Below are 24,055 nucleotides of genomic sequence, written 5' to 3'. Positions count from 1 at the left end.
AAAAAAAAAAAAAAAAAAGAGGAAATCAAGGGGCTACTTACCTACTTCCAGGTCTAATTTACATAAGGAGTTTATGAAGCACTTTAAGTTTTTTTATTTTGGAATTTGTGTTTCATTCTTTTAACTAGTATTAAAAGTGTTATGTAACTGCATATATGTGGCATGATATAATGAATGTAGGAATTCATGAACATTATTCAATGAGGAAAATGACTACCCGGATCTGGAAGTCAGGCACAATACAGTTAGAGGAGAGACTTCTTCTGGAGACTTTTGCTCTGGTGAGAGAGGCTCTATCCCACTCCAGCACCGTATTAAAGCTGTCTGGATTGGAGCCAACCTGGTGAAATGGCAGCTGCAGACTGGACAGGAGCTGGCAGTAGAGGATGGCAGCTGATTGCTGTAGGCTAGAGAAAATCTGACCAGGAGGCTGGGCTGTACTTGGTAGAGGTGGACCAGAGGGAGAGACTGTCCATATTGCACCCCTTTGACTACTATCAAGTTAAACTATATTTGAGAATGTGGTTTAGGTTTGTGAGGGCTGTGCTTTGAATAAGTGCCTTAACAAATAGCTAATACATAATGCTAAGATTTTGTCAGGGATATTTTTAGTAAAAGTCACGGACATGTCATGGCAATAAAGAAAAATCCACGCAAGTCCGGGACCTGTCCGTGACTTTTACTAAAAATATCCCTGACAAAATGAGGAGGGAGAAGGCTCCAGCACCCATGGCTGCTGCTGGGGCTCTGGGGTCGCCCCACAGCCCCAGGGGCTGGGCAGCTGCGGGCCCTGGTTGGAAGCTTCGGGGCACCTTGCAGCTCTGCACTGCCATGGGCTGAAGTCATGGAGGTCTCTGGAAGTCATGGATTCTGTGACTTCCGCAATCTCCATGATAAAAACGTAGCCTTAATACTGAACAACAAATGGAATTGGAGGAACTCCTCTCGCTCAGAAGTGTTGTAGTGTTGCTTAATTTCATTTTAAAATTCAAATATTTTAGCCCAAATACAAGTAGTTGTATTTCAGGTTCCCAAAGACTTTTCTGTGTGCTTGTAAGAGCATAAATGATACACTATTAAAGGTGGCCAAAGTTTTAGCGTTTGATTTCCTGAACCTGAAGTGCAGAAGTGTGGGAAATCATCAAATGGGGGCATATCTAGTGGGGTTCTGCAGAGATTGGTACCAAGCCTGATACTATTCAACATTTTCATCAATGATCTGGAAGTAAATATAAAAACATTGTTGATCAAATTTGCCAACGACACAAAGATTGGTGGAAAGGTAAATAATGATGAGGGCAGGGCAGTCATACTGAGCAATAAGATCATTTCATAACCTGGGCCCATTCATACAAAATGTGTTTTAGTACAGAAAAATGCCAAGTTATCCAGCTAGGAACAAGGAATGCAAGCCAAGCCTCCAGACTTCAGGATTGTATCCTGGAATGCAGCGACTCTGAAGAGGACCTAGAGGTTATAGTAAACAAGCAACTTAATATGAGCTCCTAATGCCATGCTGTGGCAAAAAGGACTACTGAAATCCTTGATGTATAAACACTGGAGTAGTCAGCAAGATGACTTTACCTCTGTATATGGCATTGGTGAAATCAATACTGGAACACTGCACCCAGTTCTAGTGTCCACATTGTAAAAAGGATGTTGAAAAATTGGAGAGGGTACAGAAAAGATCCACAAAAATTATTTGAGGGCTAGAGAAAACGGTTTAGAGACAGATTTAACAAGCTCAATCTGTTTGTCAAAAAGACAATTGAGTGGTGGCTTGATCACAGTCTGCAAGTACCTTTACATGAGATAATACTGGTTACTAAAGGCTTCTTTAATTGAGGATAGAAAGGATAGAAAGGACTAACAAGAACCAATGGCTAGAAGCTGAAACCAAATACATTCAAATTAGAAATCAGGCACACATTTTTAAAACAGTAAAAGTTATCAGCCACTATAACAAACTACCAAGGGAAGTGGTGGATTCTCTAATCTCTTGATGTCTCCAAATCAAGACTGGATGTCCTTCTGGAAGATATGCTTTAGCCAAGTACAAGTTATACTTTAATCAAACACAAGTTATTAAGCTCAATACAGGGATAACTGTAAAATGTAATGGTCTGTGATATACAGGAGGTCAGACAACATCTAATGGATCTTTCTGGCCTTAAACCCTATGAATGTGTGGGAAAGGAGACCTGAACCAATTGTTTTATATATTTTCAAAAGGACCCCAGCAGTAATCCTGGACATCATATTGAAATCAGCCCTTTATGCAGTCTAACACCTGACAAAAGAGTTACATCTACCAGTTAAGCAGTTAATGTGGTGAGATCACTGCTCATCACAACGCTCTGAATAGTTTCATTGTTACCTTGTGCTTCCCATCTGTTGTACACATCTATTGGCTCATCTTAGACTGCAAGCCCTTCACAGCAGGTACTGTTTTTATATTTGTATGGTGCCTACCACAGTACAAACGGTAAACTACAACACCACAAAATTATTTATGTGCTGACAAGAGGCGCAATGAAGTCATACTACACCAAAGAATGTGTGCTACATTTCAGAGTAAATTAGGAAGTGCAACTTTAATGAAAAAACCCTTAAAGTAATTACTTTACGTTGTGCTGGGCTTGCCAAAGTCACTTGCATCTGACATAAGACACTAATTTTGAATAGAAACTTTCTTCAATGACAGCAGAATACTGTCCAAATAGCAACAAAAAGAAGAGTGCCTATTAAAAACCACAGGAATTTATAGGAAAATGAAATAATAGACACCAGTCATATAAGCAACATGCTAAATGTTTCTAAGATCTTTTGACATACATATCTAAAATTACAATTCAACCAATAGCACAGTTCTTTTGTATTATGCTGGCAACATAGGCAGCTTGTTCCACGTTATGCAACTGTCTCACCCTTATAATTAATTTAATTATAGATAATGCAGTCAACAATTGCCTTTGGATATTTTTGGTTATGATTAGTGGGTTACTTGTACTCCATTCAGATTGATGGCAGCTCATTACGTGAATATGACCAACTGCTGAATATCATCAGACTTAATTGTATTATTTACAAACCTGCAGTGTCACTTGTTTAGATGAAATATAATCATCATCACTGAGGCAGGCACAGGAGACTACCCTCTAATCATAATACTGTAGAAATTAAGTGCATCTTCTCAATTAGTTCTGTAATAGAGTACCTTTTTATGTAAATCTGCTGAGTTCAATGGTTTCTTAATTTCAGGACTATTGAAATGACTCCTATAACTTTAATTATGGAAGCACTACTGCATCTCCTTAATATCTGAGAAGCAAATAAGTACATTAAAATCTTCTTGTGCTCACTCTTTCTTCAAGCATGGCTTTGAGAGTCTAAAAGTTAAATAAGAAGATCTATTAAAATACACTTTATTTCAACTTAAGATGACTTTTTTAAAAGTATAAAAATAGTTCTGTCTTCCAGACTTCCGCCTTCAGAAAACAGACATCCATTCTGGATTATTTAAACTTGGAAAAATGCAAGTGTTTTCTTTAAAAAAATATCTATTGTTACAGCAAAAACTTGGGTTTCCTTTCAAGCAAGATCATATGATTACACGTTTATATTTTACTTTCCGCAGGAATTCACATACACCCCCTTTTGCATCCTGTTATTCATTTAACGTTTCCCTTCCCTTCAGCATGCTGTGTTAATAACATGACAATCACAATGCTAACTTTTGCATTTAACAGGTTTCTTTTATACACAGAGCATTTCAGCTCACTGTACAAAGTATGGTTCTTCTTCATATTCTATATGAGGCACCATTGTTTTAAACTGCACTTTATGTCAGAAAAACTCATGTGGTACAGAAATCCAGACCTTTTCCTTTGGTGGATCAATCTCTGTTGCAACTTCTATAATTAATACACAATGTCTTTTAAACAGAAAAGATTAGGGTTATGCCCTACTCCTAATATTGCATCTGTCTGAATCTTAGACATTTAGATTTATTTGTACTCTTCACTTTTATTAGTAACACTATAGATGTAAATCTTTAAATACTTTGAGACAGATTCTGAGTTACCAACCACACAATGCTCTTAGAATGTCTTAAAGATACATTCAGTCAGTAGGGTAGCGAGTTAACAAAAATGGTACAAAAAGCCCTATGCTCACAATTCCATCCGAAGCAATAAATGAAGACACTAGTCACAATGTAAGATGAACCATCAAAAAGATGAGCAATATTTTTAACACAGGTCATGCTTCTCTTTTCACATCTAACAGAGTTTAAACTATAGCATAAATGGGTGCTACATATTTACAAACAACTGTGTTGAAGACTAGAACGTCAGAATTTCTTTGCTCTTCACTTAGTTGCTGAAATTACAGACTGCCAAGCACAACAGGATGAAAATTTAAATGATGTTTTTTCAATCCTGTAATTTAAGGAACTGTTAAATAAATAAATAAATAAATAAATATATATATTATTTATTTAACAGTTCCTTAAATGTGTGTGTGTATATATATATATATATATATATATATATATATATATATATATATATATATATATATACATACACACACACACAATTTTAAATGTATGTATAATTAATCTTCTGTCAAAACGTACAAGACACCCTACACTCCATTTCACATATCACAAAGCCCTTCAGTTATAAAAGTAACACTAATTTCCCTGTTGTAGGACTCTCAAAAAAAAAAAAAATATTACTCAGATTGATTAAAGACAATGCTTTATTAGCCATGTACATATCTATATAGTCTTCTCTAACAGAGAAATTTAAATAAAATTTCAACTTATTTTCGTCACCTGAGATAGTCATGAACATTCCAAATGAGCAGAGATTTACACACTTCAGTAGAAATTAGATCAGACACTGTTCAGGTGACACTCTCCCCCTGCCCCTCCTGCTCCATTCTCCTCAGTTAGGACAATGAGTTAAATACCCAACTAGTTGAGCCAGAGGAGTTTACCTAAAGTCTAACAATACATGAAAGGAGAAAGGAGTTTGAAAACTTTTTTAAAAACATATCAAATACACCAAATAGCAGCCACACTAGCCTTTTAAAGTTTTAAAATCCTGATAGTATGAACTCTATTCCTTTATTGGGAAGCCGCAAGATATTCAATGATAAACCATACATTAAGCTAAGGTGAGCAGAAAGAGGGGGTAAGATAAAAATAAATGTTTGCAACAGTAAGTCACCAGCATAAGAAATAATAGGAGTTACCTGCATTTCATGAAAAATACCATTTTTCAATGTTACCTTCCTTATAGTACAGTCAGATATCCTTAAATTTGTTCTTAATAAAACCAATTTATATCCAAAAATGACTCCTCTTTTCAAACTTAGCTTCCATTATCATTTTTTTCAAGACTTCTTTCAAGACACCTTAATGTTGTACAACGTGCACAAATTTTTCAAGTCTCAGATAATTCTAGTTCCGAATATGAACACACTAATTCAAAGTTACTGCTGTAACTTGCAGTACATGCACATATTTCTTGTAGCTTGAAAATAAACAATTCATATTCACTACAGACAGGCAAATTAATTAGAACTCTGCTAAAGAACTCACTACTATGCAACAAGATTAAATGCAAAGCATATAGCTGCAACTGTTCATCTCTTAGTACAATGTGCTGAATATATATTGTTGTGCGAAATGGCTTTCAACCAAAAAGATGGGATTTTCTGTTCAGTGCTATACAACCTTGCTACAAATCTGGATCTACTTATAGATATGTTACATCCAAAAGTGCATGCAGGCTTTTTTTGGTGCCAAGAAAACTATTTCCAGTTAATCACTTTAAATGAATTCAGACTCTTTTGGTGTCAAGAAAACTATTTCCAGTTAATCACTTTAAGTGGATGGAAACTACCTCTACATCCAAGCTAGTCAGACACAAACAACATATATGAGACAAAAGTAGGGGGCTGAATATGAGGCTTTTGGCATATTACTATACAGTGTGAACTTGGATTAAGATCCATAAGTCTGTGCAGGATTCAAAAAAACCCTGGGCAATTTCTGGACCTTGAAAGACCACATAATGTTCTTGAGCAGGCTGAAAACTGCAAAAACTGTAATGGGAAATTCTGAAATCTGGTTTTGGCCTAAGTCAGGACAAAGTTAAAATCCTGGAATTTTGGGTGAAACAAAATATTCAGAAACATTTTGTTGTTTTGATGAGGCTGAAGCGTTTTGTTTCAACTTTTATATTATAAATTATAACAAAAGTCAAAGCATTTCTACCTTATCAAAATGAAGTATTTTAAAAAAAACTGCTGTAAAATTTCAATGAAAATTGGTATGTTCTATGAGATCTTGATTTCATCTAAACAGCATTTTCTGATATGTCACAGGCCGGCTGCCCCCAATCACACACTCATGGCCAAGGATGACAATGCCTCAAGTATCAGAGAGGTAGCCATGTTGTTTTTGTGGATACAAACTAACAAGGAGTCTGGTAGCACCTTAAAGACTATCAAATTTATTTGGGCATAAGCTTTCGTGGGTAAAAAACCCACTTCTTCAGATGCATGGTCTGAAGAAGTGGGTTTTTTACCCACAAAAGCTTAAGCTCAAATAAATTTGTTAGTCTTTAAGATGCCACCAGACTCCTCGCTGTTATAATGTCTCAGTTTCCCTTCTCTCACAGGGCTCCTCAATAACTCACGATCACAGTCCAAAGGTAATAAACACACTCTCCTTCTGGGGGGTCTAATTTATTTAGTCCTAAAACAGTGGCCCTCTAGGCCCCCACCCCAGTTCAGTGTCCCTCTCCTTGAATCAGGTGTCCCCAGCCCTTTTTCACAGTGCTGGGTTCAATTCAATCTGTCTCTCAGTTCCGTGTGTCTTCTTTTGAGTCAGGAGTTTGGTCTTCTAGGACCCAATCCAACTTCCTTTACTCTCCACTAGAGTCAGTCTCATTCCCTGCAGCACGCACCTGCAGCTGCTTCCTCAAGCCAGCTACAGCTTTCCAGGCTTCTGTTGTGCTTGGGCCTCCTAGCTGGAGTGCTACCAGCTTCCACTTGAGCTCCCTTCCACAAAGACTCCTTCTGGAGTCAGTCTGTTCCTCCTCTATCTCCCCAGCCCTCACCTGAGTTAACTGCATGACCTCATTCGTGCCTACCTGGAAAGCTGAACTAATCTTAACACAGATGGGTTGAGGCACTATTTCCCCTTAAAGGGGCCAGCCACCCTGTAATATGATGAGAAATTGTTCCACCAAACTTTTCGACAAGCTGTAGTGTTGAACAAATGTCATATGCTGTACTATCCTGATTTATCACAAAAAGCACTGCATCGACTGTTTACTCAGAGAAAGACAAAAAAGCTCGACTTTTTTAAAAAGACAAAATTTACCAGGATTAGTTATCAATAATAAAATACACACACTATATGTGGGACTGCTGACTGCTAACAACCAGTCAACGCAACCTAGAGCAGTGGTTCTCAAACTGTGTGTCACGACCCCAAGTGAGGTTGCTCCCTTAGCAGATAGGGTGGCAACAATTCCAAGTGTGTGGAGAATAGCATTTTACAAAATATGTGCAAGGTCATGCCACATGGAGGATGCTATTTTGCTCAACAAAATGCAACCCTCCATGCACTGTGATCTTGCACACACTGCGTGTACAAGGTAATGCTGTGAGGAAGACACCATTTTGTAAAGCAAAATGGCACCCTTTATGCAATGTGATATTAGGTGTACAGCGCGTGCAAGGTCTTGCTGCATGGAAGATGCCATTTGAAAATGGTGTCAATGCTGTCTGGGGTTACAGAAAATATGAGGTTATACAGAGAAAGTGTTTGGGAACCACTGACCTAGAGGAAGTACTTTGGAGAAAAGAAAAAGGCAAAACTATCTGAAAGATAGACTTCAGTAGCATGATTATCAAAGGTAGTGAGCAATCATATCAGACCACATTACACTTGTAGTGTGGTGTTAAAGACAGAGGAGGTTAAAATTATGTCACACAATTTTGCTGAAAAGGCTTTCAACTAAAAGATTAGCGTCATTTTAAGCTCAATTCCTACACTAATATGGATGATAAACTTTAATTATACATGCAATTAGAACTTCAATACTATCACAGCAAGTGATACAATAATCAACTATTTTTTTTGTGGGCATGGTTCTTTTGCACTGTCACAAGACAGCCAGATTCTGGCCACAACTGGTCAGATAAGAATTTCCACAGTAGGGGAAGCTCTCAGCTGGCGTTAAGCCAACCACTCTATTTCAGCCAAGGGGGCAGGCCAGGGAATGAAAGGGCGGCACAGAGCTTCGTTCCACCAATTCTCAGCTGGTGTGGGGGTTATCGTATGTTGTTGGCCTAACATAGAATAGCTCCAAGAATGCTATAACTCAAACCAGAACCAGGGTCAATGCAGACCAGCCCACAGAACTAGGGAACCTTAACTGGTTCCTTATGTTTCCCTCCCCCCTCCATTTTCCTTTGCCAAGCACAGCTTGAGCACAGGAGAGAATTTGCCTCCATTAGTTTCAGAAATTAGCTTCCTCAAGCACGTTAGATGATAAACCAATTATGTGATGGGGTTGCAGGTGTTCATTCATTTTATTCATAACAAAATTATCTTTGCAGCATCAAGAAAAACATCCAACTGATGGGAAATCCATCTGAAAAAGTGGATTTTATCTCATCTCCTCAAAACCTTTGCAAGTTTGAGGAAAAGGTCTGGAAGACTCATTAAAGGCAATATTGCTTCCAAATGCAAGATGACAAGTTAAGTGAAATGTAAATAGATACATTTGGTTTTCAAGAAACTGGACAACTGATTTTGTACAGTTACCTCACTACACAACTTGACATGTCATTAAAGTATAGATACATTCAACAATTTTAAATACTAAAACAGGTGAAAGTAACAGCACCAAACAGTATTTTAAAAGCAGTCCAAGAAAAATTTAATCCTAATCTCTTACCATCAAAGAAGCTTTTGGCTCTCAGGTAACTCACGCTAAGCCTAAGCACAGACAGTTTATCCAGTTTGGCGATAACATCTTGTGGGAAAGGCAAGAGGCTAGCCAAGCGATCTAACTCTGCATTCAATCTGTCTCTGTGTCTCTTGGATGGATTGGACTTGGCTCCTTCAGATGGGGACGGCTTTACTCTGTGGCAAAGACAAAATACAGTATAAATGCATATTTTTTCTCAAAATGATATTGTCTTAATTTTTTTTTTTTAAACAGAAAGGTAGTAAAGCTCTGCCATTAAGCTGATGCCCACCACCACAAATCTTTTACATTTTAACATGTAATATGCTTTCCCAACATGACTTGCACATTCCTCAGCAAAAATTAACTTAGATTGAAGCTAGGAAAAACAAAAGTCAGGTGGGCATCTAAGAGTCCTGTTCACGCATCAGGGTGTTTAGTTAAAAGTGTTTGAAAATTGAGAGATACTTAATAATAAACTGTTCTATTGTTCAGAAAAAAATAACTCAAATGTCCCTCAATATGCCAAAGATACCTCTACCCCAATATGACGCTGTCCTCGGGAGCCAAAAAAAAAATCTTACCATGTTATATCGAACTTGCTTTGATCCGCCGGAGCGCGCAGCCCCGCCCACCCAGAGCGCTGCTTTAACACGTTATATCCGAATTCGTGTTATATTGGGTCACGTTATATCGGGGTAGAGGTGTACTTTATATTATACATCAACACTGGTATTTCAGTATATTATTAATATTCTGTGTAAAATTGTACTCTTGCATCTACACTTGTTCACTTTTAGTGCAACATATCTCAATGTATGCTTAATTTTTATACAGTGTTTTATTTTCTGCTTAACACTGCAAGAGTTCTAACAACTTGTTGTACAGTGCTGAATACTTTGCTAGTGTCCAAGACACAAAACATCAAGATGGCCCTTGCCCCAGATATCTTCCAATCTGGGAGAGAGACAGGTGAAGATATGTTGGGGAGTTCCTGAGGAAGGAGTCACTATGAATGCTTGTAATGAGATTTTTGGGAGTGGGAATACGTAAATCAACTCATTAAATCCACTCACAGTTGACAACATACTGAGCACTAACATACTCTTCAACATTTACAGTAAGCATGGCATGAGAAATTGGTGAAGTATACCATCCAAAACAAAGCAATAGTGTTCTTTTATGAATTATATTATGGTGTTTATGTAATCTTGCTTCTAGTTTCCATTAACACCCACCTTAAATTCCCAGTGCTCTCTCCAAAATTTCCTACACGCAAGGTTGTGATTAGGGGACATTTATATTATATGAAATTATATTTTATTATTAGAAAAATAAATTCTGAGTCTTTCAACAGATTAGCTTTGCTCACATGCCATGTATGCTTAAATAAAGTTTTCTAATTACAGAGGGATCAATCGATTCATTTTTGTGTAATAAGTTTGTAAAGTCAGTTTGTTACTTCTTAGATTACCTTTACATGAATGTTGGTTGTGTGTGACATGCTGTCTGCAAACTCTGTTCATGCCTACGTGCTTCATTTAGTTTAAGTAGTCTTGGCAGTATTTATTTCCAAGTATTGCATTCAATCAAATTAATATTCTGCACTGGCTAGAAATTTTAAAAACCTCCCATAATGAAATTTAGATACCACTGTGAAAACATGTTTTGTACTGTAAAACAATTTCATCACTTCCAGTTAAATACATGACAGAACTGACATCAAATAGTGAAATATATCATGTGTTTTTAGACGTCTCTTTCTTCCAGTTCCAACTATTAAGTATCCGCTGGAGGGGGGGGGTTTATTAGAGGGGGGGGAAATCATAAAATTGTCAATATTTATTAATTTAAATATAAGCCTTCCAAATCTACTTTTAAGGACCATGTCTTCTTATACCAGTATCACTTGTCCACTACCTCTTGATTGGGGAAAACTTAAATTTGTCTCAACTGTTCACTCTAGCTATAAAAATGATGTTGTGTTGCTGTTATACACTGAAGGAGTGTATACAAACACACACCCCTACCTTTTCCTTACGCAGAGTTTGTAATCTGATAGGGGCTACGGTACTGAATGTTGACAACACACACAAAAGCCCCAGGAATAACAACCACCATCACACTTATAAATTCACTACTATTAAAGCTAAGTTTGTTGCAGAAATAAAGGGTCTGCTTCCCCACTGCTCTGATGGAGGTTAATGGTACAGAAATGGGCAAGAGGGAAGTGATGGAGAAATAAAAAGGGTTATGAAAATTATGTCTATTAAACAGAGACTTATCCAAAGCAAAAACAGCACACCACGTATGGGTGTGTCATCAATTAAAATACACAGTGAAATAAATATCTGGTTACAGGCAGTATTAGAACTACCTCAATTAGGAGTCCTGACTTTCTGAGGGCCACTCTGAGCCCAATATCTCTCTAATGCCATTTGATATCAGACTACCTGCAGCTCACCACAACCCCAGATAATATTAGTTTAAAAATAATTCTGTAAAGCTTTTGTTCAGATAAAAAGAACCAAATAATGTTTACTTATTCTAGGGAAGCATTCGTGTACCCAAATCATGACAACTGGCATAATTTTTGGTGGGGGGGGGGGGGAGGAGAGGGGAGAGGAACAAACTTTTTGTTGTGTAGTCTGGATTTCAATATTGGCCAAACAACAGACTAAAAGTCACCCAACATTTCCTTAACAATCCCTATTAGTAACACTATGCCTCACTGAGTGAGTTGTTAACGTGCATTACTGCCAGTTAATACAGAGCCAGATTAAAAAAACCTATTGCTTGAAGTACAATCATTGCAAGTACAGCAGGACTAAGCTACCCCACTCATACACTTGTACACTTTTAAGTCAGTCAACCAGGTCTGCTATTCCTGTGGAATAGTTTGTAGCCTCCGATTCCTGGTAGTCAGGCTTTGTCTACACTGGACTTTTGTCGGTAAAACTTCTGTCGTTCAGGGGTGTGAAAAAACATCGGTGTGAACAGGGCTTTGTCAACTTTGGCCCCCTTGCCTGGGGCAGCACCACAGAATGGCTCAGGTGGTGTCAGGCTTCAGTCCCCCCTCCTGAGGTCATGTAGTATTTTTTGTTGTCAGAAGGTGGTCATGGTGCAATGAAGTCCGCGAACCCCTCGTTTAGATAGAGTGCTGCACCCTCTATGCATTACAGCAAGTTATCCCTGAAGGAAATTGAATGCTATGTCAAGATTAATCCTTGTATATGTGCTTTTTACAAAAACAGTCCAGAAAGCAGGGGCAGATTTTAAGATTGTTAAAATTACTTTAACAGTAGACTGCCCTTCCAGTCCTGCTTCTCTACTGTTTAGGTACAGCTGTGAGAGAACTCAATAAACCAAACGGCCAGAGTTCCTTGTTTTGTTAATATCTATTACAGCGGAACGGAAATCTTTCAATATTTCAATACTTGAGAGACAAACAAGTGCGGTCATAGAATGTCAAAATAAAAACAGAGTTGTCAAAGTATTATTTGAACTGTATTTTCACTGTTCTTCTATGCAGCATAGTCTTTAATCACATACCTTACTATGGTGTGAGTTTAGATTGTGTATACACACCCACCCACACACACTAAAACCAAAGGGCTGTAGCCTTAATTTATACCATGAGACCAAAGCAGGTTCTGATATACATATTCCTGACTTAAAAATAAAAGTAAAATTAAAATACAGTTTTGAATAAGATCAATTGCTGAGCACCTAAAGATAAGTGAATATTAGCAGGGATCCTAAAACTCCATTTGACACAGAAAAACACAGAAATTGCGGTTTTACAGAGAATCTTTACTTTTTCATTTGTGAAAAAATAAAAAACACAACTATTAACTACATTTTACTAAAAGTACCAGTGTCACTTATTCAGTGCTCACAAACTCCCCCTCTTGTGGTCTATTTTTGAGTGCACTTTAACTTTACAGTGGAACCCAGTTTATTCGTTCTAATTAGGACCGAGGCCAGATCAAATAATCAAAAATTGGGATAATCAGGAGAATTGGCAAAGAGCTTTCTATCCCTTATTTTATAAGGGGCGGGAGGACTTGGTGCCGCAACTGCTCAGGGCTGACCCCGGAGTCCCAGCTGCTGTTAGCCCGGAGCCGGAGAGCTGGATAATGGAGGCTCGAATAACTGGGCTTCTACTGTATATCAGTAAAACATTATGTTCAAGGGATACCTATGTATGTTGTTGCTACGGAACCTAAAGTTCAGTGTTTCATTTTAAATAGCAAAAAAAAACCTGGATTTTTATCGGAGAATTTTGTTTTGTTATCATGGAAAATGGGATCCCTGAATATAATACACAACTGTTTTACTCCTCTAAAAAACAGAGGGCCATTGAGGAGATTGGCGGCACAGGCATCTGTCACATAGCTGACAGTCTTAATCCTTGAGGTAGTATGTGCTGCAGATGTTTTTCAACCCATCCTTAATGTTACAAAAATTGGGGTGTTATTTTTGTGCATTATTATTTAGTTCAGACAATTCAGGATGTGTGAGAAATGTGTCATGTACATACACACCATTTTATTTTAGAAATGAACAAAGCAACGTAACATTTTAAGGACCATAAATAAATGGCATTGAAATGGACTTAAAATGCATGGTCATCGAAAAAATTCACATTTAAACAAAAAAGCCCTTCTAAATTAAAATAGGATGATGTCTCCCTATAGTCTCAACCACATATGCAAAGACATGTTTTTTTCCCCTAAAATTGTTATTTACACCACATCTGTCTATTACCAAAAGTGATGCATGTTCACCATTCTCAAACAATACCACTCCACTCAGAGGAACTAAAAGCTCTAAGCATGATTTACTTCTTTTATTCTCCCTGCCCCCATATTCAACATTAACATTACACTCTGGTTCTGATGTGCGGGGTAGGAGTAAAGGATGATGGGATGGGTATTATCTCTGTAGACTGTTGATCCCTTTGATTTGAAGTTGGGGTACATCTTTCTCAATGGTGCAGCAAACCTGTTTTGTGGTTTGCCCTCAGGTGTGACAGAACCAATGAGCTTCCAAGTAGCTTTAAAGGACCAGGCTGTTCTAACTCTTCTGTCAATGGTGTGGTAGGACTATGTAACCCAGGGGTTCTCAAACTGATAGTCATGACCCCTCAGCGGGTCACAAGGTTATGTGGGGGGGGTCATGAGCTCTGAGCATCCATCCCCAAACCCCACTTCACCTCCAGCATTTATAATAATGTTAAATATATTTTAAAGTGTTTTTAATGTATAAGGGAGGAGGGTCGCACTCAAAGGCTTGCTGTGTGAAAGGGGTTACCAATACAAAAGTTTGAGAACTACTGCTTTAACCTTTTGTCCTCCACTAGGGAGTATGTATCAATACCCACTCACTCTGTTGGCTTCCTCTTAACAGTTCATTTTGATTTAAAGACTGCCTGCAACAGCCAGAGCAAGAGGAGAGACTACTAGAGTATTGACAATGGAAGTTTTGTGCCAAATCCAACAGATTGCAATTTATAGCTTTTAAAATCATATACCATGGTTGTGCACGAAGGAAAGAATTTTCTTTGCTTCCCAAGATTGTTTTCTAAATATAGCGAAAGACACTTTCTTAATATGTTATGTAAATTTTCTTTTTAAATGTCTCTCTGAAAGAAGCAGAGTACATAATAAAACTGAAATTAAAAACATGAAGCATCTTAAAATGCTATCGGCTACAAACCATCCATCTAAAGTACCAAAACTATAAATGAATGTGCATTGTTTCTAAAAAGAAAGACTGTATACATGGGATGGCCAAACTGTGGTTCGCGAGCCACATGTGGCTCTTTTACCCCATTAAAGTGCTGCTCGCAAGCCCCGTCCGCCCCCAATTCTCCACCTACCAGACTCGGGGGTTTGCGGGTGGGGGGGAAAAGCTCGGGACCTCTGCCTTGCAGTAGGGTGATGGGGGTGGAGGCTTCTGCCCAGCGGGGAGGAGGGTTTCGGGGCTTCAGCCCCACGAGGGCACACCTGCTGCGGGTCGGGGCTTCAGCAGGAGTGGGACTGAAACCCCAGGCTCCCAGCAGGCATGCTCTGGCTCTCGAACTTCTGAAGACTGTCGCACGTAGAGGGCCAGTAAGTTTGGCCACCCCTACTGTATACTAACTCTTTGTATTAAGTGCAATTAGAGATAATGAATGGTACCAGAATGAGCCTGGAAAGTGAACACCTATCTATAGATGAAGAAAAAGCAATGACAGGGAAATTATCTCTATGCTGCCTCTTGAACCACTGTTTATTAATCCTAGCCTGAAGGGTCACCCAGACAGCCAAATAAAGCAAACATTTTTCAGGTACATTGTATATGGAGAATCCATATAAGTAAGCATTGGACAAAACCAATCACTTATATTTTTGTTCATTTTTCATTATTTAGGAAACATGCAATTAGCTTTAACTGGCATTCTAGTTTGCGTATATATGGCAATTAAACTTCTTAACGCCCCCCACCACCATTTTCCCATTTAGTGTTTATTGTGTATTTTATTTCAACAACAACAAAATGTTAAAGTATATTAAATACAAAATATTTTTATCTAAAGACATCATAAGGATTAAATACATATAAATTCATAACACCAGGGGAAGGGGATTAAATGCACATAATCTATTTACAACAAATCTAACTTTTGTGGATCTTGCATTCCATCCTGTTTTGCATTAAATGAACTCTATGGCTTGTTATATATTAATGATATTCCAGTGATTAATAAAAATCCAGAAAAATTGAGAATTTGAATTTAACATATATGAACAATTTTAAAAAAAGATACAAGCCTCAATAAATATTTGTTAACACCCATAGGAAAATGACCACAGGGGGGAGTCCACATCATTCAATCAATAAAATAAAAAGAATTACATGGAGAAAAAACAAACATAAAAGTAGAAAAGGTTCCAAGAAAGTGCGTGTTCCCTAATACATAGCAAGATTTAATTGGGTGTAGGTGGTGAAATCACACTTTGTTTACCATGCATTTTTCTTCTTTAACAAAAGACGCGGATATTCCTACATTTAAACTAGGTATTGTATTTCTCCAAAAATGCAGTCAGTATATTTTCCTTTTATACATATTACAGTGATAGGGTAGCTCTCTACAGAAAGGATAATATTCCAATACTTTGTACTGTCAGGGTAATAGCCCAAGATTTCCTGTGGGGTTCTGTCCTCTACACTGTAGATAACAGGAGTGTTTTTTTTCTGAACTGGCTTCAAATTACTACCATGATTTTCAATTAGTTATTTTCCATACAAAAATCAGAGTTTTTCCCACTTAGACTTTCTTGTGAACATTACATCATTATATAGATGAGGAAAAAAAGTTGTTCACACAAATGGGTTGTCTGTATTACGGACAATACATCACTCATGCTCCACTCAGAATTTTGGATATGGCAAGTGAAGCACAAATACACAATTCAACAAAAATGTAATCTCTTCCTTATATGAAAGGAATGTAAAAACAAGCTACATTACCTCACTACATATAATAGTATGTCAGCTCTTCTATTTTAAACTATTTTTTCAAGAGGTTTTAAATTTGCCTGGAGAAAGCTAACTTCAAGGCAGTTATCCTACAAATGTCCTATATATTAATTTGGAAAATCAGAGGTAAGCTAGATCTTTTTACAATAACAAACAAGCTTCATAACCTCTTTAAAAATCAGATCTGATAATCTGCTGCTACTCTAGCATTTTCTCTCTTTTTGGCCAAGAGTATGAACTATGATCAGTTTTTAACTGGGCAAATCAGAACCCTCAGGCCTGCAGATAATGTGCCTCCCAAGACTGCTATCAGAGTATAAATACAAAATGAATGTAAAATTAAGCATAAAGAGAGGGAAACAAGTATGGTACACTGAACAAATAGAAATTAATCTTGCACAAATTATTTGTCAGTCCAGCAGGTTAGCAAATAATATGATTACTAGGAGTTTTTTTTTAAAAACCTGTTATAGGTGAAGCCCAAATTACGGCTAGATTAAAAACAAAAATATTTACCTTAAATTAAGAAAGGTTTATTTTTCCCTTTCAGTCCTAAAAAGAGAAGTTCTTTTATGACAAGGACACTTCAAGACCAATATTAAACTTAGTTTCCATCCATATGCCGATATACATAAGAAAATATTCAGATTCAAATAAGTTAAGTGTAGCAAATGAAAATAAAGAATATGAAAGACTAAGCAGCTTGAGAGTCAGACATTTTTATATAGAGGTACAAAAATAGAAACAGTTTTCAGATCTGACCAGAATTTATTAGGAAACAAAGCATTAAGACTACTCTAATTAGAAAGAGTGAATAGCTATACAACAGTTCCTTAAATTAAGATTTGTGTGTACTTTAAAGGATTAGTCTAAGAAAATATGTAAACAGAGCGGGGAAGTTATTTGCGCTTGCGCATAACTGTAGAAAAAAAGCATTTCCTATATGCTTATATATCTTGAAATAGGGCAACTATTTCTTTCAAAAATATAGATTTATATTGTTGAACTGTTTTAACATGGAAGCGGCTAGCCACATTTACATTAAGTTATATTCACATTTACTGCCGCTTCTGCAGAGTGTTGGTAGAAATCATCACATATATTGCTTTTCACTGATTTATTCACTGCACAAACATAGTAAAATTTCATTTAAAGCAAAATGTCCATTTGTAAAAATATTTTAACAACAACAGCTGTGATTGAATATGCATTCAATTAACTGATCCAAAACAGGGATCTGAATGATATAAAGGAACTTGCTTACACAGTGTCCCAAAATGTTTCTCTTTTACTAGTATGTTACAAGGAACAACTCTTTTAAACTTAGTGTATGATTTTACTTTTTAATACAGTTTTTTTCAGTAATGCTATTTGAAAACAAGTGCAATTAAAAAAAAAAGAGTAAAAAGTTTGTTTTGGTCATGAGTCAATAAGAAACAAGCTGCGGGGGGGGGGGGAGAAGCAGCTAATCAGACTACTTATAAAAGTAGTTAATATATGCATCTTTATGTAATATATAAATGTAAAAGTTAACGATTTCCTCTAGGCTGAAAGTCATTTCAGATTAAAGTAATCTTTTAGTGAAGCAGGTACAACCTTGGGCCCAATCCTATCTATACTTGTGTGATATAATTAGCTTTACTCATGCAACTAAGGGTTTTCAGGATTAGGCCCTATATTAAGAGGTATTTCTTTTCTTTTTAAGATGTGGCAGTAATTTCTGACTTTTGTGTTTGTTTGGAGCTAAATGAATAAGTACCATAAAATATAATCAATCTTTTGGCAGAATAAAAATACTAAGGGAGATTGTTCTTTTAAATATTCCCAAACAGGATAACATAATTATACATAATCTACTGTCATGCCCTTTGTTGAAATGTCCCAGGCACCTTGCCAGAGACATCCACATTCAGGATTACTACATGGGGGGGCGAGGGGGGGGCAGGGTGTCCAGAATCTGATGTGTAAGACTTCATACAGAGTTGAAGTAATAAAATGTGCTTTATTAGTTAAAAATCACAGTACGGACTGTGAAATACTCTACCGCAGGGAGTGAATGGTAAGTTACAAACCCATCCAAATGGGGACGACCAGGGTCAGCCGTGCACCCAGAACAACGTGCCTTTCTGCACATACACATGCCAAATCCTAAGCAGCACAGCTAAGCACTGCACTGCAAACTGCTCCATCTTTGCACTGTGACCAATAAGACATTTAAAAAGCTACATCGGTCATTTAACTACTTTTAACAATTATTTTAGCTGGTGGGGGCTTTGTAGCCATCCCTAGGGAACTGCCACCTTAAATGCCGCCTCGTCTAGATCAGGTAACCCAGCCACACTAAAACCTAAAGTCATTTCTTCTTCCTTCCTTCCTCCCCTCCCCCAAGCCCTCATTCTGCCTTTTAATCACCATCCTTATACAACTGGGTCATCGGTGCCGGTTCACAACAGGACTCCGAACATAGCTAACTACAGACTTCCCTGGGTGGGGGGGGGGGGTTCGGAAAAGGGACCTCCTGGATCTCCAGAAGTCACGCGCACACCCAGCACTGCTGCCAGGGGTCCCAACCCAAAGCCGCCGACAGAAAAAGAAAAGCCCCCCCCCCGCGAAAGGGCACCAGGCATTGCAGCGAACAGCCCCCGGGTGCCCCCTGCCTCTGCGTCCCCGGGCAAAACCCAAACAGCGCCCCAGACAAACAAGGCAAACCCGTAGCTGCCGAGGCCCACGAGGAGCGAAGCGCAGAGCCCCGGAGCTGTGGGGAGGCTGGGGGCTGCGGCGGGAAGCAGCGCCGGGGACTACAGACACCCACCCGGCGCCGGGGAAGCGGGGAGCCGCTACAGAGCGGACGCTCGGGCTACAGGGAGAGGAGGCTGGGGGCGCAGAGCGCGGCCAGGGGCCGGTTTGGGTGAGCCGCTGACGGCCCCGCAATAACCAGTGGCGAAGCCAGCCCGACAGCTCCCCCCCGCTCGTCTCTTACATTTTCTGCACGGGTTTCCGCCGCTTGCGACTGGCGTAGGTGATATTGGGGTTCATCCTGCTGCTATCGCCGCGGCTCCCCGTCCCGCAGCCGCCGCGAGTCCCCGGCGACCCCGCTCGGCGCCGCAGCCCGAAACTGCCCGGCCCTGCCCGCCTGCAGCGCGCCGAGCGCTGCTCCCCCGGCCGAGGGAGGGCGGGGAGCCCAGGTGATCAGCGCCGGCGTCACCCACCAACCCCGCTGCGCCCCCGAAGACAGGGGCGGGGGCGGCCGGGGCTTTCCAGTTCCCGCAGCCCGGCTCCCGGCAGCGGCGGCTTCTCCTGCCCGGGAAGGTGGGGGCCGGACCAGCGCACCCCGAGGCTGCTGCCGCTGCGGCCGGGTGCGAAGATCCCTCTGTCCCTGTGCGGCCGCCGCGGGCCGGGCAAACGTCTGTCACCGGCCACCGCTGCCGCCGTGGTCTCGGAGCCAACCTCCCCCTGCTCTCCCCGCCCTGCGGGGGAGGCTCCGGCGGCTGCCTACGTGAGGGGGCGGTGTGCGCCGCCATGTTGGGTAGGTCACGCCCGGCGAGAGGCCCCAGGACGGAGCCTGCTACGGCCCCCGGCAGCCCAGGTACCCAGCAGGAGCCCGGCCCGCCGAGACGGGGGAGGTGATAGACGCTCAACAAAATAGCTACCGCCGTCAATGACAACCACAAGGAAACACACAGAAATCAGGGCATTTCCCGTCCGGACAGGCACCGGCCCTGCCTGTGTGTGTAAGGGGAGAGCTGTGCACCCCCATCGCCCCCCCTCCCCCCCGCCTACATTAACTCAAGGGCCGCCCACAGCTGGGACAGCAGGTGCTGGTGGGGCCGGGGCCTAGGCCTGCACGGGGGGGACCCATACCCCCGCGACCCGTGATTGCACCTATGAAATTCTGAAAGATAAGTGTCCAGACTGTGCTTAAGGGGGGGAAGCTATTATCAGCCTACATTTTAAAGGGGGGGGAGAAGGGCGTTACAAGTGACATGGGCTGCTAAAGTGCTGCTAAGTCCAGCTGTTCAGGTACTAGGGTTACCATACGTCCTCTTTTTCCCGGACATGTCCGGCTTTTCGGCACTCAAACCCCCGTCCGGGGGGAATTGCCAAAAAGCCGAACATGTCCAGGAAAATGGCGGCTCTGCTCCTCCCCTGACTCTTCGGCTCTGTTTAAGAGCCGAGCTGCCCGAGCACTACCGGCTTCGGGCAGCCCCCATGCCTCCGGAACCTACGCCCCCGGCCGGGCACTTCCCCTCCTGGTCTCCGGCGGCGCAGGGTCCGGAAGCATGGGGGCTGCCCGAAGCCGGTAGTGTTGGGGCAGCTCGGCTCTTAAACAGAGCCAAAGAGTCAGGGGAGGAGCAGAGCCTTCGGCCGTGGCGGCTCTGCTCCTCCCTGACTCTGTTTAAGAGCCGGGCTGCCCGAGTGCTACCGGCTTCGGGCAGCCCCCATGCCTCCGGACCCTGTGCCGCCGGAGCCCAGGAGGGGAAGTGCCCGGCCGGGGGTGCAGGGTCCGGAGGCAAGGGGGCTGCCCGAAGCCCAAGCGCTACCGGCTTCACGGTTTGCCGGGCAGCCTCCAGACCCTGCGCCCCCGGCTGGGCGCTTCCCCTCCCGGGCTCCAACTGCACTGGGGAAGCGCCGGCCAGGGGCGCAGGGTCTGGGGCTGCCCGGCAAACCGTGAAGCTGGTAACGCTCGGGCAGCCCTTTCCTCGTGGCTGGGAGTGGGAGGGAGGAGGGGGCGGGGTTAGGGCGGAGAAGGGGCGGGGCTGGGGTGGGGAAACGGGCGGGGCCAGGGCCTGGAGGGTCCTCTTTTTTTATTTGCTGGATATGGTAACCCTATTAGAATCATCATGTATTTTGCCTAGGGCTGTCAAACAATTAAAAAAGTAATTGTGAGATTAAAAAATCATGATTATTTGCCATTTCAATTGCACTGTTAATAATGGAATAACATTTCTTTACATATTTTGGATTTTTGTACATTTTTAAATATATTGATTTCAATTGCAACACCGAATACAAAGTACTACAATACTCACTTTATATTATTCGTTTTATTACAAGTATTTGCCCTTTACAAAGATAAACAAAAGAAATAGTGTTTTTTAATTCACCTCATTCAAGTACTGTAGTGCAATCTCTTTATCCTGAAAATAATTCTACATTTGTAAGTTGCACTATTATTTTTACATAACTCACTCAAAAATAAAACAATGTAAAACTTTAGAGCCAAAAGGCCACTCAGTCCTTCTTCAGCTAATCACTAAGACAAATATGTTTGGTTACATTTATGGGAGATAATGCTTCCCGCTTCTTATTTACAATGTCATCTGAAAATGAGAACAGGCATTCCCATAGCACTTTTGTAGCCAGCATGGACGGTATTTACGTGCCAAACATGCTAAACATTCGTATGCCCTTCCGTGCTTCAACCACCATTCCAGAGGACATGCTTCCATGCTGATGACAGGTTCTGTTCGATAATGTGCCAAAGCAGTGCAGACTGATGCACACTCATTTTCATCATCCGAATTAGATGCCACCAACAGAGGCTTGTTTTTCTTTTTTGGTGGTTCAAGTTCTGTAGTTTCTGCATCAGAGGACTTCTGACAGCATGTTCCACACCTCGTCCCTCTCAGATTTTGGAAGGCACTTCAGATTCTTAAACCTTGGGTTGAGTGCTGTATCTGTCTTTAGAAATCTCACATTCACCTTCTTTGCATTTTGTCAAATATGCATAGGGAGGAGGTGACCAGCCCTCTGTGGAAAAAGAAGTGGTTCAGAACTATTTAGAAAAGCTGGATGAGCACAAATCCATGGGGCCGGATGCACCGCATCCGAGGGTGCTAAAGGAGTTGGCGGATGTGATTGCAGAGCCATTGGCCGTTTTCTTTGAAAACTCATGGCTATCGGGGGAGGTCCCGGATGACTGGAAAAAGGCTAATGTAGTGCCCATCTTTAAAAAAGGGAAGAAGGAAGATCCGGGGAACTACAGGCCAGTCAGCCTCACCTCAGTCCCTGGAAAAATCATGGAGCAGGTCCTCAAGGAATCAATTATGAAACACTTAGAGGAGAGGAAAGCGATCAGGAACAGTCAGCATGGATTCACCAAGGGGAAGTCGTGCCTAACTAACTAATTGCCTTCTATGACGAGATAACTGGCTCTGTGGATGAGGGGAAAGCAGTGGACATGTTATTCCTTGACTTTAGCAAAGCTCTTAATACAGTCTCCCACAGTATTCTTGCCGCCAAGTTAAAGAAGTATGGGCTGGATGAATGGACTATAAGGTGGATGGAAAGATGGCTAGATTGTTGGGCTCAACGGGTAGTGATCAATGGCTCCATGTCTAGTTGGCAGCTGGTATCAAGCGGAGTGCCCCAAGGGTTGGTCCTGGGGCCGGTTTTGTTCAGTATCTTCATTAATGATTTGGAGGATAGCGTGGACTGCACCCTCAGCAAGTTTGTAGATGACACTAAACTGGGAGGAGTGGTAGATACGCTGGAGGGTAGGGATAGGATACAGAGGGACCTAGACAAATTAGAGGATTGGGCCAAAAGAAATCTGATGAGGTTCAACAAGGACAAGTGCAGAGTCCTGCACTTAGGATGGAAGAATCCCATGCACTACAACAGGCTGGGGACCGACTGGCTAAGCGGCAGTTTTGCAGAAAAGGACCTGGAGATTACAGTGGATGAGAAGATGGATATGAGTCGACAGTGTGCCCTTGTTGCCAAGATGGCTAACGGCATATTGGGCTGCATTAGTAGGAGTTTTGCCAGCAGATCGAGGACCATGATCATTCCCCTCTATTAGACATCGGTGAGGCCTCATCTGAAGTACTGCGTCCAGTTTTGGGCCCTACACTACAAGAAGGATGTGGAAAAATTGGAAAGAGTCCAGTGGAAGACAACAAAAATGATTAGGGGGCTGGAGCACATGACTTATGAGGAGAGGCTGAGGGAACTGGGATTGTTTAGATGAGAAGAATGAGGGGGGATTTGATAGCTGCTTTCAACTACCTGAAAGGGGGGTTCCAAAGCAGATGGATCTAAACTGTTCTCAGTGGTACCAGGTGACAGAACAAAGAGTAATGGTCTCAAGTTACAGTGAGGGAGGTTTAGGTTGGATATTAGGAAAAAAAATTTCACTAGGAAGGTGGTGAAGCACTGGAATGGGTTACCTAGGGAGATGGTGGAATCTCCTTCCTTACAGGTTTTTAAGGTCAGGCTTGACAAAGCCCTAGCTGGGATGATTTAGTTGGGGATTGGTCCTGCTTTGAGCAGGGGGTTGGACTATATGACCTCCTGAGGTCCCTTCCAACCCTGAGATTCTATGCTTCTATGGTTCTAAATTGAACAACTATGCTGAGTTGTCATCCGAGACTGACATAGTACAAAATATATGGCAGAATGTGGGTAAAACCACAAAACCAGAGATATACAATTCTGCCCCAAGCAGTTCAGTCACAAATTTAATTATCACTTTTTTTTTTTAACGAATGTCATCAGCATGGAAGCATGTCCTCTGGAATGGTGGC

The 24,055-nt window shown here is 41.0% G+C and overlaps 1 protein-coding gene across 3 annotated transcripts in view; it reads right to left on the bottom strand.

Moving 5' to 3' along the window:
- The window catches only part of AHR (aryl hydrocarbon receptor), a 93,212-nt gene extending 73,504 nt beyond the window's left edge, over window positions 1-19,708 (bottom strand). For 2 of the 3 annotated variants that reach the window (XM_005306661.5, XM_042856502.2), the window contains exons 1-2: window positions 19,507-19,708; window positions 8,988-9,175 (exon numbers count right to left, since the gene is read on the bottom strand). In XM_005306661.5, the coding sequence (XP_005306718.2) occupies window positions 8,988-9,175; window positions 19,507-19,562 (244 nt within the window). In that variant the 5' untranslated portion in view covers window positions 19,563-19,708. Of the gene's footprint in view, window positions 1-8,987; window positions 9,176-19,506 lie in introns of those variants that run through there. The other variant, XM_065583211.1, reaches the window with a different exon arrangement.
- Window positions 19,709-24,055: the final 4,347 nt, after the last annotated feature.

This window comes from Chrysemys picta, chromosome 2 (genome assembly GCF_011386835.1).
Source record: "Chrysemys picta bellii isolate R12L10 chromosome 2, ASM1138683v2, whole genome shotgun sequence".
In the NCBI taxonomy this organism is placed as follows: Eukaryota; Metazoa; Chordata; order Testudines; family Emydidae; genus Chrysemys; species Chrysemys picta.
The sequence above is the reverse complement of the archived record's forward strand: the minus strand, read 5'-3'. Positions and strand labels throughout refer to the sequence as shown.